This window comes from Teleopsis dalmanni, chromosome 1, assembly GCF_002237135.1.
Source record: "Teleopsis dalmanni isolate 2A chromosome 1, ASM223713v2, whole genome shotgun sequence".
In the NCBI taxonomy this organism is placed as follows: Eukaryota; Metazoa; Arthropoda; class Insecta; order Diptera; family Diopsidae; genus Teleopsis; species Teleopsis dalmanni.
The window spans coordinates 56,660,429-56,681,824 of NC_051846.1; the positions used below are offsets into that span (position 1 = coordinate 56,660,429).

Here is a 21,396-nt window from a genome sequence, read left to right on the forward strand (position 1 = left end):
AAAAACAAAAACAAAAAAACATTATTAGTAATGTTTGTGTTTGTGATGCTTTTTTATGTGAAACTGCATTATAACTTTAACATAAAAACTTCAACGATATATAAATAATTTTGGTAGCTGATGATATAAAGCAGAGGGGGTGCCGTACAGTAGCTTTATAAACATTTAATTTAATTTAATTTGCCGCTACTTTATCAGGTGTGCGAGAGCATAATCGTCGTTTTGTTGGTATAATTCATTGAAAATGGTTGTTAGACCTGCGTTATTATTTTTATGCATGCTTCAAAAATTTTTTTATCTTCTTTGTGCAGATTTTATATTAAATAATATGCGATGTAAATAGCTTAAAAGTGAAGGTGATGAGCATGAGCTTGAGCATGTTTTATATATTTTATGTTATAGTTTTGCTGTTTGTTGTATTGTAGAAATAAATTTTCTTATTCGAAAGTATTCAAAAAATTAAGTGATAGCTATAATTTGCTATTAAACAAAATAGATTTTTATTTATGGAAATTTAAATATAGAAATTTTAAATAAGAAAATTTTCCGGCGGTCAATGCTATAATTAAGAATATATACCCTTATTTTAACGCCAGCGAAAATTATTTCGATAATATTATTAATGTGTTTTTTTATTCATAGCAAATTCTGAAACCTTTAAAACTGGGTTTAATTTTTATTATAAAAAACAACAACTTAGCACACAGAATAAAAAACAATAAAAAATCCTCAATATCATTTACTAACATAATTAAATCACAAATAAAATATCTTCCCATTACGTAGTTGTTTTACTTGTAGATATTTTTATGTTCTGTCTTCTTGATTTTTTTATTTATAATGTATGTAACCACAAGAGAAATACACATATCATGATATATAAACTATTACAAAAGTTTAAGCTCATTCTAAACATTGATTCTTTTTTGAGATTTGTAAATTTAAGCAGAGTGTTTATTTAATCCAGTGTTCTCGTAAGTCAATGTTTACGTCGTGAGAATTTACTATTTATTATTTTTACATGACCTTATGTTACAGCATCAGTAGATATTTTTCATTCCTTGAAACTTTACCGAGTTACACTATCGTTTGACATTTGATCATTGAAAAAAATTGAAAGCGTTAATTCAATCGACGTAGTTCTTTTTTATTTGTAACATAGTTGACCCACTATACTATTAGGATTATTTCCTATAAATTCACTTTTCATACTCATATTTCAGATATATTCTGACTTCCTTAAATTTTTCAATTTCTTCTGTATTTTCTACACATTACACTTCTTCTTCTAACACTAAATCTTGTAATTGCAAAATAACGTATAATTAGTCTATACTTTTGATAATAATTCTATATTAAATTTACGCAAAACTTGTTCTTAAAACATCTATTACGTCTTACGCACATCAAAATTTTTTATTAAAACTATTGAACTATGATACCCAATAACACGACTGGTTATCGAAATCATATTCACTGTAGAAGGTCGCAGAAGTGTTGGGCGGAAACAACTCTAATGGTTAAGGAATATCTGCACCTGGACAGGACCTCGAACTATTCACGAATTGATACACACTGCGCGATCGAGAGAGCTTTAGACAGCGATAGTAAACAACATATCGTAAAACGCTTTTTGAATGCTATACAGATTGTAGTTTAATGTAATAAGGTTATTGTTATTAAATGCGACTGCTGGTACTCAAAGTAAGTAGGTAGTCTAAGAAGAAGAAGAATATAGGTAATGGCGGTCACTCTAAATATTATTACACGGAGTGCCGGATTTTTTCAAAAACGAACATATAAAACACATTTTAATTTGTAATATTAATTATTAAATTAAAAAAATTAAATTATTATTTTTTGAGTTTTATTTTCAAATGCTAATGATAAGAGTTATAAGTTAATATTTATTTTTTAATGATAACTGTTACAGTTCCCAACTTTACTGTACAGCATTACATTTTGAGTAACTCAATATGCCATTATATGCAGTAATGGAGAATTATATAAAAAAAATGAAGCTAATATAATATATTATATTATTAGCTATTATAGCTTCTGAAGTATCTTTATATGAAAGCAGCGTAAACAAAATTTTGGTTTAGATCTATGTTAAAAATAGAATGTTTATTAAATATAAGTTATCTGTCAATTTTATTACTGTATCGAAAAAATGTCGTCAGTCAATATTCATAGATTTTAAATGTACGAGGTATTGTACCAATCTTAGTCTTTGTTCCAATAATTTTATTAAAAAAAGAAGTTATTTTTCCTCGATCACAGCCATTATCTAAGTTTTTATTCTTAATTCCAGAAGCTGCGGAAGAACTTGAAACGTATATTACATCGCCAGCCTCATTCACTAATGATAAAGGTTTTACTGGTTCTGTCGTCCCTTCAGAAGAAATTACTTCCTTTGGTATTATGAGATCTACATATTCAGTCTCACCTGGACGTATAATTTCCGAATCATAATCGATGTCATATACCAAATCAGCTACTCGTACCTTTGCACCGTGTATATCCTTGACCCCTACAACCTTTACATCTTCAGTAGCATCTGAAGTTTTATATGTAGTAAATAAGGTCACTTTACTATATTGGCCTGCATTACAAATAATTTTTTTTGCCAGTTGTCGAATAGGGAACATTTTTCGAAATTTTTTTGCAATTTTAGATGTTTTGAATTTTAACCTAAATTTTATTTCGAAACGTATTTCAATCAAATAAAATTTCAAATAAAATACTAATTTTTTTTATCGAAGTTTTTTAATTTATATTTCAAAACTAAAATTTGATTGGTTACTTATTCCTTTAAAGTTAACTTTATTACCAACTTGAAAATATTTTTTAAGTTTCTAAAATATTGCAGGATTTTTACATCTCAAATAATTGAAAAGAAAGAGTACAGTTATGTTCTCTATCGTAAACTCCCTATTCGAACTGTGCTTCCAATATGGCAAATGCAGACAATTTTTTTTTTTGTCAACTTTACCCATTTATAGTCGAGATTGTCATATAAAAAAGAGCGAAATTTATCTGCAAAGTAAAATATATTTGCAACGCTTTCTAAATTTCTGTTTCCGGAACCTTGCAATTGTAAATGCAATTTGTTATAAAGAGCCCGAAAAACCTTAAGTTCTTCGAAGTGTGCATCTTTGGTATGATGTATAATGAATTGTATAAGTGAGTTTTTAATTATATAGGTTATAAAAACAAATTATAGACTTACTTGGAAATTTTGTGTGCTAATTTTCTAATAAATGAGGACTCAGTAGACAAACTACAAGGTTTTAACCATCTCGCGGACCACCAAGATGTAGTACGTTAGGTTTTGTTAATCTAACTGACCGTAATCCACGTACAAATTGTTTTTAAGGTCTACGTATATATTTTTAGTAGGCCTTTTTTATATCAATTAAAGGTGTGTGTTACCAGTTATTGGTCTGGTACAGAGCCAGAGCCACTAAGCATTTATTTAAAATTATATATAAAGTGTGTTTTTAAATTAGACCTTTGTGGGATTTGAACCCAAACTCTCTTTATCATTGTTATATCACACACACACCATGCTATTCGGCTTGTCACATCCTGTAGTAAAACATGCTGCTTTGTAATGTATTAGAAATCGAAAAATTAATTTAAGTATAAAATTCTCTCTGGTAAACAATTTTTAACACAACAGCGTCTTTCAAAGGCATATACTTTCCCTTTAGTACTGTACTATTTTTATATACGCCTTGAAGGAATTTTACTAAAATGTGATAAATCAAACAGAAATACTACACATATGTTTTTTTATTTAAGAAAACTTTCATTTCCCTTTCGCTTAAATAGTAATTAAATCTTAATTTTTTTAATTTGTTTTTTATTTATTTCCCAATTAAACTGTCTTCTCTTACACTATATGCATGCATTTGCAACAATCTATTATTTAATCCCCCTACTTTTAAAATCTTAATAGGAAGGTTTCAATAATTTTTTAAATTTCTTTTTATTTTAAAGTTGTTCAGTTTTTGTGCAAATATAATCAGTTAGATAATCACAATTTCTTATTTATTGATATAAAAATGTAACCCAAAAGCTAGGGGGTGTAACTATCGTAACTTTATGAACAATTTTATAGCTTGAAATTATAACTTATATTTAAGCTTTTCCATTGTGAAAATTAAAACCATCTTAATATTTTGGAATTAAATCTGTAAGCCAGAAGCATGAGTTTGGTAACGAATTAATTAAAACTAGGTGTTTATCATGTTCATGTTGATCCAAATCAGACATAAAAAACAATTTAATATGTATTAAACTTATATCTGTGATAAATGTGAATATTCTTATAAACTTTGAAAGCTCGTATAACAAAAATTATTTTTAACATTTTAAACTCATCGACCCTTTAGGATATTAAAGTAAAAAAAATAATTATTTTAAAAACCACCTACGATACCTATAAATCCTATCTTTACCAATAACAGCATATTATTAATTTTATTAAATATACATCAAACAAAAAAGCAATAAATGTATCTGCAATAAAAGTAATGATCATTAAAACATAATAAAAACAAGTAAAATCAACAAATGCAAAAAATCGTGGACAGTGGCAAAAGTTCGCGTAAATACATTTTAACTGCAACCAAACTGCCAATTGAAAAATCACGATTTTATAGTGTAAAAATGGCACCTGGCATGGCATGAAAAGGAATGGCAGAAATTTGTCGGCAAATAAATAATTTATAATATAAAATGGTGCAAAAATGCTTGCAGTTAAAAACTTTCTGTGAAATTGAACATATTTTCTGATGTAAGTATTTGGGTTAAAATATGAAATTCATATTTTTAGTTTCAAAACACTATATACCTATAGAATTTTAGTTCATGTGTGTTTTTGAAATCATTAATAACTCTGAGATTACAAATTATTTGAAAAGTGAGTTATTTTTTGTTTCAAGAACTCTAGACACCTATAGAATTTTAAAGTCTTTCTCCAAGTCCGTGCATCAGTCCCGAACACTCCCCTAGCACATGTTATGCAGTTTCTCTCTTTTCTCTACAGCATATCCAGTGTGAGTTGGATTGATTTACTAACTTCGATAGGTGATTAATCAATCTACAGTGACCGGTCAATAATCCGTTAATAATTCTTAGATTATTTTTTGATTGTGCTATGCAATTTTTGAAGCATTTTAGGTTGTAAGTCCCTTAACGCATTTTGGATTGTAAAAATCTTGGTAGTCTTTCCCAATAAAGTACTCTTTCTTTTTCTCTGCGCCGTTCATAAGAATGGATAGAGTTCTTTTACCTAGACCACAGAATGTGTCTAGACCTCTCATTCTTGAGGCCGCGCCTCTTCTTGCAAGTTTGTCTGCCATTTCATTGCCTTGGATGCCAGCATATCCCGGAATTTTAGTTTATGTGTGATTTTTAATTTATTTATGTATTATATTACATATTTTTCTTTTTAAATACTGTAACGAAACTTTTTCGCCGAGGTTTCGCTCGTCGGATTCCAGATTCAGTCCTACAATAAAATTCATTTGGTAGGAACAGTGGTAAGTTTGCGATGATATCTGGAAGACCTAACATACGACGCAGACAGAGGCTTTGCTACAGAAATGTGTATTTCTTTGTTGTGGAGCAAATGGGTTTGTGGTGGAAATATAAATTTCTGCCACGCCTTGTAAGGGCACTGATATATTTATTAGGTGATCGGAAATGGGTATTATTACCACCTTGGAAATGGTCACTAACGAAATATTGATTTCGTTTTGTTTACCAACTTTATTACTGTTCTGTTGTTATTTATTATATTAAATTTGGTGGTGGTTTTCAATAATTGTTTTATTACTTTTGTTATTGTTTTATTATTATTATTGCTCTATGATGTGGCTTAAAATTGTGTACGTAAAATTTTAAGTTACAATACTAATTTAATACAATCCAAATCAACTTTAATTGTATATAAAATTTTATAAATGCTTTAAACTTTAGACACCGCTATCTATACACTTATATCGACATAAGAAAAAAAACTAAATTTATAAATTGAAAAATTAAGCTAATTGATATTTTATCAATGATCATTTGTTAATTACTTTAAATTTAAAAAAAAAAAATTATTTTTAGCTTTATATAAAAAATCTACGAGTACGAGTATGTATAAATTTCAAATTGTAAGTGCGACTTGCGAACAAAAAACAGCGGCTAGATCGAGCAAATTAATAGTATTATAATTAATTAATTAAGATTAGTAAAGTATTTGAAAACCTTATTGTTAATTCCGATTTCCAACAAAGTCTTATACATAATATAATATTAATAAAAATACAGACGATCAAAAAAAATGCAATAGAAATGTTGCTAGAAATGTTGTTACAAGAAGATATCTGCATTATTCAATCAATGATTAAGCAAAAGAAATAATAATTTCACTATTAAATTAATTTAATTCTAATTCAAGCACATTGTTAATTAAATTTACACTTCAGTTAACTTAAGTAGCAAATAGTCGTGTGCTTTGTATAATAAACCAGAAATGATGATGATTCATGGTCGGCGCCTCATTGCATGCAGATAAAATTAATGTTTTATACAAAATTAACAATTTTGTTTGCAGCCCACATGACCCTGACATTGCTGTCTCTACCAACGAAATTATTTTCAAATTTTCATAAAATATACATAATTATGAAGTTGTATGCTCGTATCTTGGGTGTTTGTGTAGTTATCATATTACACCACCTACTCCACACACATTACTTAAAAACAAATTTATTTATACTTTTACATTTACTATATGGAATGTTAATGCACCGCCATTAACAATTTAATTGCACCTGCTGTGTCAATGAATTTCTTGCAATTCTTTCACATTTAAAATAAATTTGTCATAATGAAGTTGTTATACAAATAAATATGTTTTGATTATGAACTTTTTACCTATGCACAGTAAACTGCAGATTTAACAAATAACACGTTGAAACGGATATTATGTGTGATAATTTTTTTTTTTTTTAATTTTTATGGATACTACTCTAGTACTCAAAAGAAATTTGTATGGAAATTGTTTTTACTCACGATATCGATTAAGCGAGGAAAATAGTTATGTGCTGAGACTTGGTATCGACAGGATTTACAATGTAACAATTGCCTTAATAAAGTGTTTATATGCCACGCCTTGGTAACGAATAAATTTCATTATTTAGCAATAACAGCGACAATAAACTACGTAAATGCACTTTGACACCTTTCACTTATTTTATGTTTTAATAAAATATTTTTTTTTAAATACTAAAAAACAGATTAAAAATATTATTAATTAATTATTAAATAATTAATAATAGCATAGTTCTTATAAACGTTTATTAATTTTTTTGTAATTTACACTGGGTTATATGTTACGTTATAAAAATGACGAACGATTAAGACAATCTCTTCATTAAACTCTGACTCGTTTTAAAAAAAAAAATTAAAAAAGAAGTTTTTGAAAAGTAGTGAACTACAACAACAAAAATTCATTTTTATATTATTTTAATTAATTGAATGTTTAGCTGGCCTTACAGCTGTTTTGAGTATTGCCAAATATATATATATATTTAATCCTTTAAATCCTAGGAGGAGCATAAGACCGCAACAAATATCTTCCACTCGGTATGATTGGTGACTAATAGCTTCAACTCTCCCCAGCTTTTCCGCTTGTATAACATTTCCATGTTGATTTGCCTTCTCCAGGTGTGAGCAGATATGCCCTTTCTTCTGCTACCCATCGGGTTCCACTCAATCGCCATTCTTGTGGTGTCACCAGTCGGACTACGTGATCGACCCATTCCCAATTGCATTTTTTAGTTTCGGTTCTTATAGGTGTTTGAGTTAAAAACCATATACGTTCATTTGAAATTGTGTTTGCCAAATACCCATCATCAATGGTCTTGGAAATAATTCTTCTATTTTATAATTCCTAAATATTTTTTTTGAGACTGCAAATACCAGGAATCGAACTCGTAAAATTTATTGTAGTTTTGATTGAGTCTAATACACTTTTGTCAACGTTTTATATTCACATTCTTAATTCCTTGAAGTGCTAATTCCAGATTCAAGAATATAAACATGAGATATATGGGACCATTTCAGATAAGTATGTTTCTAATTCAAGCATATTCAATCACTTTTTTACTAAAAATATGCGCGCAATGACGGACTTATGTGGTAATAAAACAGTCAAAGATACAGTGATTAAAATCCCACATAGTACAGTGCTACCGACTTTAAGAATACAATTCTCATAGTGTCTTGTAGGCATTTTTTAAATTATAGATTGCAGATACTTTTTTTACAGATAGTATAATATAATCACACTTCAAAAACTTCGTTAATTTAAGAAAGTGACAATGACTGTAGTTCTATGAGTTACAAGTGAAAACCTGACGGCGAATACTATTTTAACATCTTTAGTTACAGTTCTGTAATGACCTCTTTCCGATATCTGTCACCAACCGCTGATTTAATTCGGCCTATCAAGCGTAAATTTATTCATCGGTAGGAAACCCAATCTACTTACTATCTGATTTCACTATACTGAAGTTATTACAAATCAGATCATTAAGCCTACAATTAATATAATCTCTCCGCACTTTTCTTACTACTCCATGTTCTTTCACAGCATCAGCTTTTTACTTATGCGCCTAAGAGCCCAACTAAAATGATTTTAGACTATTTATAAAGCTCATAATTGCTGTAGGCTTATAATTTTACCTATTTGATTTGACACTATGATCCCGCGCTTCCAAAGTAATCAAAGTAAGCCTACGTCTTGCCACTTGATTATCTTGAAAGTGGGATAGGTAATATGCTTAATAAAATTAATATTAATTAATTTCGAAATATGTGCTTCATTTTTCATTTCATTTCGTCAAATTATCTAATATTCAACTTGATATAATATTACCAAACAATGAAGTATAAGGGTTTTAAAATGACAATGAAAAGACACACGAAAAGAATGTTATCACATATGTTTGAATCACATTTTCCGAGAAGGAGCCCATAATTTTTTTATCTACAATTATATAACAATTCATTACGTTTAATTATGAAGATGCTCGCCTAAGATAATCTCAACGTGATAAATCACAATTGTTGTCATATAAATTATTATGAAAATTAAAATCTGTTTTGTTTTTTAAGAATGTTAACTTTTATTTCGTGCGTTATTTTTTAGTATAATTCTATACGTATTTCGGCAAATTCGCTTTTGCCTTCATCAGGAGGATTCCTAATATAGGAACAACTCAAAAAATTAATAACAAAATTATATTATGAAAATGTTTTTTTTTTGTCAATATTATAGTACTTAAAACCGGTAGCATAAGAAACGTATAAACTTAAGTAATCAAGGAATTATAAGATACGAACAACCCCTTTTACATATTAAACTCCACTATATATTTATGTCATTTTAATTGTAATTTTATGTAAATATTTTGATATATGCAAACGAAAAATACACACAAATTTACTTTTTAAGTATTAAAAATTTATTACAATTAATTACAGCTTTTGCAGTATGATAATGTTTTATTTAAAAGACAGTACAAGTGAAAAAACTATGAAAAACCCTATTGTAACCGGAAGAAAATTTGTTAGTTTAAGGCAAAATTGCGTGTTTTTCGTCAATAAAAATTAACAATTGCAGTGACATTCAAAAAGAAAAATGGTATGTGAGCAAAGGTAAATGTAATTAATACATAATTTGATGAAAAAAAAATATGTATAAAAAAATCTTTAAAAAGTAAAATTTACCAATATAATAACTGGATTGATAATTACCTGACTTCACAACAGGTGGCAACACCAGAACAAAATCTGTTATATGGTATTTTGAATATCTAGCCAATGAAAACCATAGCAAATTTAAATGTATTACGGCATTCCTCACCCACTATACTCTCCAGGTTTAACTTTTAGTGACTATTACCTGTTTCTAATCTTGAAAAGGTGGTTTCAAGGAGAGAGATTTTTATCAATTAATAAAGTAGAATGAAAAACTGAGGTATATTTTGGAGAACTTGGTAAATCGTATTATTTAAAAGGTATCCAAATGTTGAAATATCGTTGGACTCGGTGTGTCGAGCTAAAAGAAGACTATGTTGAAGCATCAAATATAATTTTCCAAAAACATGCATTTTTATTACTTGGGCCGGGTAATTTGTCAATCCACCTAGTATATAACATACGCATACCCTTGATACAAATTGTATTATATCTATACAGAACTAGCTTTTTCCTATACGAAAGATATTATCTTACCTAAGATCTTTTATTATAATATAATTATGTATATTATTATTTTATAATAAGATATCTTACATTATTGTTCTAAATATCTTAAAAGATTAAGCGCAACCACATAAATTTACTAGATGTGGCTCAGTTGGATAAAATGGTGATGTTCACAGAATTAAAAGATTACAATATAAATTATATATAAATTACAGAAATAAATTATAACTAAAAACAAATAAAAATGTGTTTAACTAATTGAAAGAAATACATTAAAATTAAGTAAGTATTTTATTAAATACTTATTATTTATATACAAATATAGATGGCAAACAAAATATCTCAAAAAACTTATTAAAGGAGTGATTATTACAACCGTTTTATTGTTGATTTAATGCTAATAATAATGATATCTTTTTTGCTGCAATGATGTTTAAAGTGTATTTTATATAGCATATAAAGCATTTTATTGTTTATATATCTAACACTAATTTATACAAGATGATTTACTATATAGACCAAAAAAAAAAACAATTCAAAATGCAAACGGTGATAGACATATTCAAAAATGAACAGACACATAAATTAGGAGCATTAGTTGTATAAAAAGAAACTGTAATTGAGCTGAGCTGGATTGACTATTACATATTTATATTATATATATTTAAAAAAGAACAAAAAATAGTAAGGAAAATTCTATGTATTTATATTTAAATAAACATAGTCAAGAATTCAAATATACTTGAACACTTTCCGCTATTGCATCAGATTATTAAGAAATGGACAGAATATCTGATCGCTTTATTTTACAGTTAACTACATTCACTAAATCTATCTTAATGAACAGGATAGGTGATCAGATTTTGAATAACGAATCTTGTTGTAACATTTTGAAATTGCAAGCCAAACTTGTAATTTGACAGAATTTAAAGATTGATTTGCGTTTATTTGAAATTTCTTTACTTATTTAAATGTATCCACTTGAGAACTTCAATATTTGTAGTAAGCTTGCACAACTTTAATACGTTAAGCGTTTGTTAGTGAAACGATCCATATTCTGAATTGGTACACATTAAACGAAACATATAATGTCTTGTATAATGATTCTGTTTGATATATGTTATTAAAATAGTGCTGCGAAATCAGAAGCACGAAATGCATAATCGTTCATACATTAAAACAAAAAATGTACCAAAAACATCTCTGAATAGATATTTTAGTAAATGAGAAAGAAATTGGATAAGTCGAACATTTTTTAATTTTTATATTTATTCTTATAAAAAATTCTGAAATCGAAAATATTTCAAAATCTTCCAGTTTTTCTAAAATAGAGAAATTTATATACGATGCGATTATCCCTATAAATTAATTTATTTTTAATAACATAGCATATTATTTCATTCTATAGAACAATACAAACTACTTGTGAAATACATAAAGCAGATGTGACTTCTAGTAATATTCTAAGCGGCTGTTTGGATTTGATCTGAACCAGAAAAAAAAATTTCAGGTCAGAAACTCATCCTCTTCTGATGTTAGGAAATCCCCAACGATTAAATTAATTCATTTCTAATAATGAAATAAAATGTTATATTATGATGTACAGCAATTCAAGCAGTCAGTTGATTTCTTGAAGGAGATGTGACTTCTAGTTAAATTTTTAGCAACTGTTTGCATGTGATCTGGACCAGAAGAAAAATATCTTCCTCTTCTGATATTAGAAAATTCTAAACAAGGGACAATCTAACCTTAGCTTTGATCTAAGCCGGAAAGAAAATACTGGGTCAGATAGTATTGTACCTATGTGATATTAGTAAATCTTCTGAATAACGCTGAATAAGTTCTATTCAAATAGGATCAATTGTTTACACAAAAGAGGTAGTATATCGTAATGTTTGATTTAAATGAATGTCCAAAAGTTTACTGTCATCTAATTTAGCAAATTAAAAAATTATATTAATATTTTATTTCAAAATCCATCTATGAACATCTATGATATTTCTCTTTTAATATTTATTTTAAAATGATTTTTAATATATATCAAGCCAATATTTTTTAGCAGTTTTTATAAAAGCTGTGTTTATATTAAAATATCAAATACAGCAAATTGTTTATGTTCACATATTTATTTTCTAAACATAGTTTTTACTTATTTTAATATGCATGATATTTACAAAAAATTTTACCATAATGCATGTAATTTTTTAAAATAATATTTAAAGTGAATCACGAAAAATATATTAAAATGTTGAGTTTTGAACTCGATTCAATTTATGCAGCAAATTGGCTAACGAAGTCGCAAAACGAATTTATATGAACTTTAAACTTTGCTGAAGCGATGATAAATGTGTACAATGTGCATTTGAAATACTTAATCATAACTATTTTTCGACAATTGTAGCTACAGAAATGGCATAGTCGTCTGTGTTTCTGTTCGCCACCTTCAATCATCATCAAAATCTCAAAATATTCACAACCAAAATAAATAGAGTTTTAAGATGCAAAAAAAAAAAAATTATATAAATAAAAATGCAAAACTTCAATCAATTTATATTCGTTACTCTGTTATTTTCTGGCAAAGTGGGCGTTAATAAAATTTATAAAAAATAAAGGAAAAGCAGAAATCAAGGTTTAAATTTCACATTTTTTGAAAGTAGGTGGACCGCCTAAATTGAAATGGGAAAAAAATACGCATGCATTGAGGAACTTCAAATTCAGCATCAGCATCAGTATCGGTATCAGCTTCAGCTTCAGCTTCGTCAACAAGAGCCATTATTTTCCTTCTGTGAATGCAGTTTGCAACGTGTGTGCGATGATGCCAGCCTTGCCACAAAATGATGCATTTTAGTAGCTGCCGTGGCGTGCGTTTTTAAGCAACTGCAGACATATTTCATATAACAAGTGAATGCGGTTTGGTGACACCCGCTATGAATTTATAAATCCATTTGATTTTATTTTTGAGATCAACAACATTTCTTAGGCAAATGCAAAATGTTATTTCAAGAAGAGAAATTTTGTCATAAATTGCGATTGCATTAGTAGGCAAAGTTGGCTGAAGTAGTAAGAAGAAATTCTCTTTTAAGTCTTAAATATGGCATATTTTCTTTAGCACATAAATCAGAAAAAGAATGTCATTAATGTTTTTGGTTATTTGAATTCAGTTGACTGACTGCAGTAACCAGAAAATGCACACAAAATATATTTAATTAATGTGAGGAAAACCAACAAAAAATGGATTCACTTAATAAAATTAAAGAAGAATTTATCTTTTGATATTTATAGATAAAGAATTTTTTGATCTAGAGGAAGTGTTACTAAGGAAGAGGTAATATGGAAGAAGAAGAATTTAAAAATTATTGCTAATGGTTTTTTATATTTTTACTGAAGAATTTAAAAATTCGAGCATTTTTAGAAGTGGAACAAGTTTGAAATACATTCAGTGTGAATAGTAACTAAAATTTAGAATATCAGAATATTTCTGTAAGCAAGTAACACTGCAAGAAGATGTTATTATGCGATATTTGAATACGATTTGTAACCCAGTGTACTTATATCAACTGTGTTGTACTGTTGATGATTCTATAATATTAAAATAAAAAAATTAATTGAACAAGAAGTTTCATTTTAATTGTGTATTCTAAACGTCATGATCCCAGTCGCAAAAAATGTTGCAGAAGATTAACTGAGAATCAAGAATGTCAAAAACATAGATATAGTGCGGAGCATTTAATAAAGACCATTTAATGGTAGTCGATTTACAAGTATCAAAAATAGTCTCTCAGAAAAACGACTAAAAAATTGAGGAAATCAAAACGATAGAAATACGGATTGCAGTGCACTAGTGCTAACTAATAAAAAAAGCTACATTTAAGAACCTAGAAAAAGTCACAGCTAAGTTGAATTAAAAACAAACTTTTTTAAAACCAAGCATTGGTTAAACTTTAACACAGTATATTAAACTACTCATAATAATAATAAAAATATTTATTTCATAATAAAAACCATAAAATTTTAAATACTTCATGTATTAATAGATTAGATTTAAATGATAATACAATATTATCAACCTGCGAAGAAGCTTAAAGCTGAACATAGAACCACCGTTAAGCATTTAAATTCCAACATTAAATCAAAAAATTCTCTTGCATGTGACTATAAGCTTCTGATTCGCCAAGTTCTTAGTATTTGATTTATCAAGTTCTTATATCAAAATATTCATTAAGCAAATATTCACAAAACAGCATTCTATCAGAATTTGTCGCCTTTAGAGTATGGCTCATTGAGAGATGTACCACTCTGATACTATTCCTTATTATCATTCGTAAGCTACATTTTATAAAAAAGGTATCCGGAAGTTTCAAATAAAATACAAAACACGAGTCATTTTCGATCAAAATTTATTTTTCACGCATTTAAAGTTAGTCGCATCTAGTGCTATAAATTTTCTTTACCGTTTGACACAATACTTAACATATATTAATACATAAAATTAAGTTGTTGTCTCCAACTCCTTGAGCAAATTGATTTTTATTGGTGCCACAATCGACTTGAAACGCTTTTCTGGAACTGGTAGATTTCGATTTGAGAAGAGAAAAAAAAATCACACGCAGTCATATTCAGTGTGTACAGCATCCTTTCAATTTTAATTCTCAAATTATAAATTCTGAGTTTGTTTTATACAAAATGCAAATATATTTAAAACTTTTCTATATTTAATGTTATATACTTCAGAAGCTTAAAGAAAAATTTTTAGTTTCAGATTAATCAACATATAAAGGTCAGGAAATAAACTACATTGGTGATCTTATTTTCAGGAAATATTGTAAGAAATGAGTTGTGAAGCATTTCCATGTTTAATTTATTTATTTTTATACTGTTATAAAAATTTCTTACTTTAATATATTAATAATATACTGAACTCATTCTCATTAACAACATTCTGACTTAATTTAAATGTTATCAAATGTAAGTAATCTTTTTTATTGCATATAATTTTGTTATAACAATGTAAGAAAATAGAAAGCAGCTAATATGTAATTTTTGTATAATTTCAAGTCAAATCAAAAATACTGTAAATTAATGAGATTCCACTTATGCTCGGCAAATTGTATGTTGAGGATGTGCAAATAAATAAGATCGTATTAGAGACAAAAAAAAAAAGATAGTTTTTCATGTTACCTGTAAATCCCAACTGATGTTGACAGCATAATTTGCGCATTCCGAGATTTGTATGTCGTTGCTGTTGCAGATAAAGTTTATTTACTTTATTATTGCATCTTTTAAAGAAAATATATTTTTACGACATTTCTGCTTAACATTGACTACATTGACTATTGCAGTAAGGAAAAATTTTATATCCAATTCATTAAAACATGAGCACAAGGCACGCAATCAAAAGTAACTATAGTAACTAAAGCATAACTTGTAATTTCAAATGAATCGCATTTAAATGGAAAATATTTTACTTTTCACCTGCTGCGGGCACCCTCATCCGAATATGCTCGTAACTCACATTTAAGACAATCAGCAGCAGCATCAACAACATTTGCAACATTTGCAACATCAGCAACATATAAAAATGTTCGTTACAATAGTTTTAACAGAAGTAACATGAAATTTGCGCACAGCATGCAATTTTATTTTAACTTTAAATAATAAAGTTTTAAATTGCCAGTATTTGATATTATGTATTAATGTTATTACCTTCCACTTAACTTTGTAAATAACATGAAGTGCAAGTACATAGAAAACTACTTATATGATTTAATTTTAAATTTGTATATTTTTCATTTAAAAAAAATTTTAAGTGGCGCTCGACACATAAAATACTTAAAAGTATTCACTTCTGGCCGTTCTAACAACGCACGCAATAAATCCCCTTCCCCTTTATACTACCAAGGATAGATAGTTCTCTTTTCTATAAAAACATACAGATACTTCATTAGAACACACAGTAATGTTTAAATTTTTTGTGGCTATTATATAAAGTAGCATGCAACATAAATAGTTTCAGTACCAATCCAATTTAAGTAATTGCAATTGACTATACTTAGACAATTATATAAATATTTTCATTCACAAACTATAATTGGTTGTCTGTTTGTTACGTTGCAGTTGTTGACGTGAATGCTAGATTACAAACAGATGTTAACTTTAAAACTCAAAATTTTGAAATTGTTCCTTTTTGATTTAATTCAATTTCAAAAAATAAAACAAACATCAAAAATGTGTTTTATTAAATTCTGCTAGTGAAAGGAAATAAAAAGATAGATTTATTCTCTATAAGAGGTTAACACAACAACCGGAAACTAACTTATGCAATACTTAACTCATGTACTTAAATAAATAGAAATAGAAAAGGAATTTCTATTTAAAATTTTAAATCAAATCTATGTTTAATAGCATTACATTATAACACAAAAGGTATGAATTTATAAAATACATATAGTACAAAAAAAAAACAAAAAAGTGCCATAGCTTATCTAATACCATGTTTCCACTGCTTACTTAGTAAGTTACTTAAGTAACTTAAGGATTTTGTCGTTTTCATAGACATAAGTTATTTATGTCTATGTGGCAGAAAGTTCTTTGAAAGTTCTAAGAACACTTTTATGTATTTAAATAAACTTCACTTAATAATATATAACACAAAAAAAAAATATACATATATGTCCATTGCGTATTAAATTAATTAAAACAAAGATATTATTAAATACCTACTTTCTCAGTGCGTTTGTTTACAGCTCAGCTATTGTTTGTTTACATTTTACATTTAAAACACATGACAAATATTTGAAATTTCTGTTGTGGGAAATTTATTTTTAAGGATTGCAGAAGCTTATTGTATGGTTAACGAAATTTACTTAGTAAGTTGCATCATCTAAGTAAGGAGTAAAAACATATTATAAATATGTTTGAGATATTAAATCAACAACATGTAAAACATTATAATCCAGACAGCTTTCAGTCTAGAGGAGATTTTTGAATATCAGGTACAGGATGCTATCAGCTAATCTACAATGTGCTCAGGACGGTATATACTTGCCTTCGGATTGCGTTTCTGATTAATAAATTCTTTAAATTGTCATAAATCTGTTGCCTTACGTACTTGTTATAAAATTAAACTGCAAAGTTAATTGAATTCTAGATGAATTTACATATTTACAGTATGTATTCACTATTTATTTTATTTATATAGGCTATTAAAGCACCCCGACCTAAAAGATCTATTGTGCGCCTAAAAGCCCAACTAGGACAATTTTAGACTGTTCATAAATCTTGTAATTGCTCTGGGCTTAATTCCAAGGTAATCGAGTCTACGTCTTGCCACCACTGGGCAGTTGCATAGAACATGTTCTGATGTTTCCTTCTCCTCATGACAGAGTCGACAGGAGTCACTTTCTACCACAACTATAACCTTCATGTGGTAATTAAGTCTACAGTGTCCTGTAAGAAGTTCAGTGTAGATTTTAATATCGTTTCTGCTAAGGCCAAAGATAGCATCAACTTTGATGTGATCAGGAGTAATGAATCTTTTTAATTGTCGCATGCCTGTTTGGGCTCTCCAGCGTACAAGTAGATGTTGTTTCTCCCGTTCACATAATAAGCTATTTATGAAGCTATTTGTTACCCCGCAGAAGGGCTCTGGACCAATGAAAGGAGTACATGCACCCTTCTTTGCATGTATTCACTAAAACTAAAACTAAAACTATGGCTTAATATATCTGAGTTCAAATCTTACTAAGGTCTATTTTGAAAACACACTACAATTTATCTTTTCCAAATGCAAACACACTCCTAAAAAGTTACCAATTACTTCTCAAATTACCAAAAATGTCCACCCCAAGATCTACACAGATTTTAAAGTCTAAGAATGTGACATATAAGCAGTGAAATTAAACTAACATAACCTACTTGAATTTTACTACTTGGTGTTTTTATACCAATAAAATAGTAATAAATGAGAGTTATTGTAAGACAATTGGGATTTCATTAAATAAATTTATATAAAGTCAAATATGCATAATAGTAGAAGTCAATCAAAACATTTGTAAAATTCCGGGTACCCTTTCAATAAGCTTTAGTCCTTGGAACTCATTGACAAGAAAGTGTCTAAAATATTGTAGGTTAAATGTAGTTCTTTCTGAACACTGGTATACAGGAACGTCCGTAGAGAAACTACGTATTTCTTTTAATAGTCATTACAGACTATTACGGAAACTTAGACGAAGAAGCAATAGTCATTCATTTCCTTTGAACTGGTAGCTTTGGCAGTTCGTGGAATGGAAAATCAGTTAAGACAAACGTTTTGTTAAATTTCATACAAAACGAATCTTGTAGATGAGAGTTTCATGGGAGGAATGGATTTTGAAGACATCGCTTATTAAGGAAGGTGGAAAAGTATCTGCTGACTAGTCACTGCAACCAACCAACCAACCAATTTAGCAAATAACAAATTGCAATTCTTTTAGTAATGAAGTGTAATAATAGTTACATGCATTTAGATATATTTATAATTTGTATGTTTCATAAAAAAAAGTATTTCCAAACAGAACTGCTAAGAAGCAACATATATGTAACCCAAAACAACTGATTGATACTTTTGGCGTCCCCTACCAAATCAACCTCTTTCAATCTTAAATTATTTAAAGCTAAGGTTTTATAGAAAATACCTAAGTTTAAAATGGACCTATAGACAGCTAACATTGATCTCCACAAAAACAGGCACTTGTTATTATCTCATGTTCTACAATTCGTAACTATATATATATTACTAAGATTTTTTCCAGAAATCCACACCAAACCTTTTATAATTTCTCACGATCTATGTGTAAATAAAATCCTTTGGACAAAGCTTTTCAAAATAAAAAATTAGTAAAAATTATCTACAGACCAATATGGAACAGTCAAGGCTTTCTAATTTAATTGAAGGTGACAGGATTATATAGTTTAGGATATTTTGGTTTAGGAGTTGATAGGTTTACCGATCTAAATGGCAGGAAAGGAATATTTTTAAGAATACAGTATTAATTACAACAATTTGAGAGCATTTAAATTTAAAATTTGAATTAATTTGATTTTATTATTTTTTTTTACATAATTTTTTAAAATTAATTTTTAGATAAGAAGGATTGAGAAGTGACACCATTAGTTTTTCATACTAGCCTCTACTGAATGAGGTAGTAAACAATTTTACAATAACACGTCCCATGGTTTTTTAATAAAAGAACTTTTTAAATATATATTTTTAAAAAAATACGTGAATACGTAATACGTTAAATTAATAAAAAAAAACAAATCGAAGTTTCTTAATAACATGGCATAAAATTGTTTTAATTGCAAATAATTTTAGAGAAATTATATTTAGTCTATAAAGCTATAGTTTATACGTATTAAATACTTATTCTAATTGTAATTTTAACAACATTTTTATATATTATTTTTAAAAATTAAATTATAATGTTAAAGTCATAATTTAGTTAAATCAATAGGTATAATTATATTTTTAAATTATATTTTGTTGTCATAATAGATTCCAACAACAAGCAATTGAATAAACAATTAATTTAAAATTATTTTTAAATACATCTTTTATCGATTTTTATAACAATATGATTAAACTAAGAAATTTACATATAGTAAGACACGAACGAAACTAATTATTTCACTCACTTTCACATAGAGTACTGCTCATAAAATTGATTTTTACCTGTAAGAAAAAAAAATTTAATTAATTAGGAATTTAAAAGAAATTTAATGGGAATAAATGAATTAAATGCTTAATGTTTTTAATTACTTCATAAATATAATATGAAATTTTTAACAAAGCCTTTTAAAATGAGTGTGATTTTTACTTAACATTTGTAGTTTGGATACAGTTTTACAACATTTAATTTTTATATATTATTGTAATTAATTTAAAATCAATTTGGTGCATAAATTTCACATACTTAAGTTCAATAACTGATATAACAAATCACCTCACAGTACGAAGCAATTGCAAAATGTAAGTTTTTATAGTTTTCCTTTATTTTTATTATTGCTTGGATTATAGAATTGCATATTTTTTATAGGCAAAGTTAAATGTTTCTTTAAATATTTTATGATATTCATAAATATTATAAATTATTACCGTAGTAAATAAATTTAGTTTTCAAATCATTAAATTTAAATAATTCATTGTCTTAAATAACTTTTTATGCTTGGATCGTTAGTACTTAAAATAGTTGAAAATATAGACAACTATACAATGTTAGTAAAAATATAAAATAATTTTAATTAAAATATGGTTTTCCATATAAGTTATTTTCAAAAATGGTGGATTGTGTTGCGAAACTTTATTATTAACAGTCAATAATAATATAATAATGTCAAGCAGAACGGATGCTAAATACTATAGTGGTACAGTGATACAGTATATTAAAAGACAGCAGTATCTGTCTATATGTATACATATTTAAACTATCTATATCTACTATCTATTGTTATTATTGTTTTTATTGCCAATTTAAATTTAATGCCACTTATTTTTAAAATTTATTTAAATTAAAATTATAATTACACATTGACTTGTTGTTATATATTATTTGTCAGTTAATATTTTGTTATTTATTATTTTGTTAAAAATAGTAGTGATAAAATTTAATTGATTTATTAACAACATAAAGAAATTTTACATGTTGAGAGTTATCACAAATAGAACAAGTGAAATACCAGAACAACGTTATTTTCATATTGAAACAAATTGTATATATACAATATATACAATTTTAGATGTATAATATCGAAGCATATATTGATTAAACAATTCTTATGCTACTATTTACGAGTGTTTTCAATTTATATTTGTCATTAAAAGGCATTTTAATATTTATTTCAAATATAAAAAAGTAAATAGTAATGGATTGTAAAAAAATTTGGTTTCAATTTAATTTAATTATTTTAGGTGACCATTTAATTGCGTTAAATATTGTCAAATAATAAGTGACTTTAAAAACAGTTTTTGGTTTCAATTGTCCGTATACAACTTTTTTGACTGCAAAAACAAAATGTTCAATATGGCCACCTCTAGAAAACATTATGGCCTTCAAACGGCCAATGAAGCTATTATGTGCTGCC

At 27.4% G+C, this 21,396-nt stretch overlaps 1 protein-coding gene across 1 annotated transcript in view; it reads right to left on the reverse strand.

The window, feature by feature from the left end:
* Positions 1 to 2,183: 2,183 nt before the first annotated feature.
* The window catches only part of LOC119681839, a 41,130-nt gene continuing 21,917 nt past the window's right edge, over positions 2,184 to 21,396 (reverse strand). The window contains exon 3 of the mRNA XM_038095133.1: positions 2,184 to 2,560. Within this exon, the coding sequence (XP_037951061.1) occupies positions 2,184 to 2,560 (377 nt within the window). The remainder of the gene's footprint in view (positions 2,561 to 21,396) is intronic.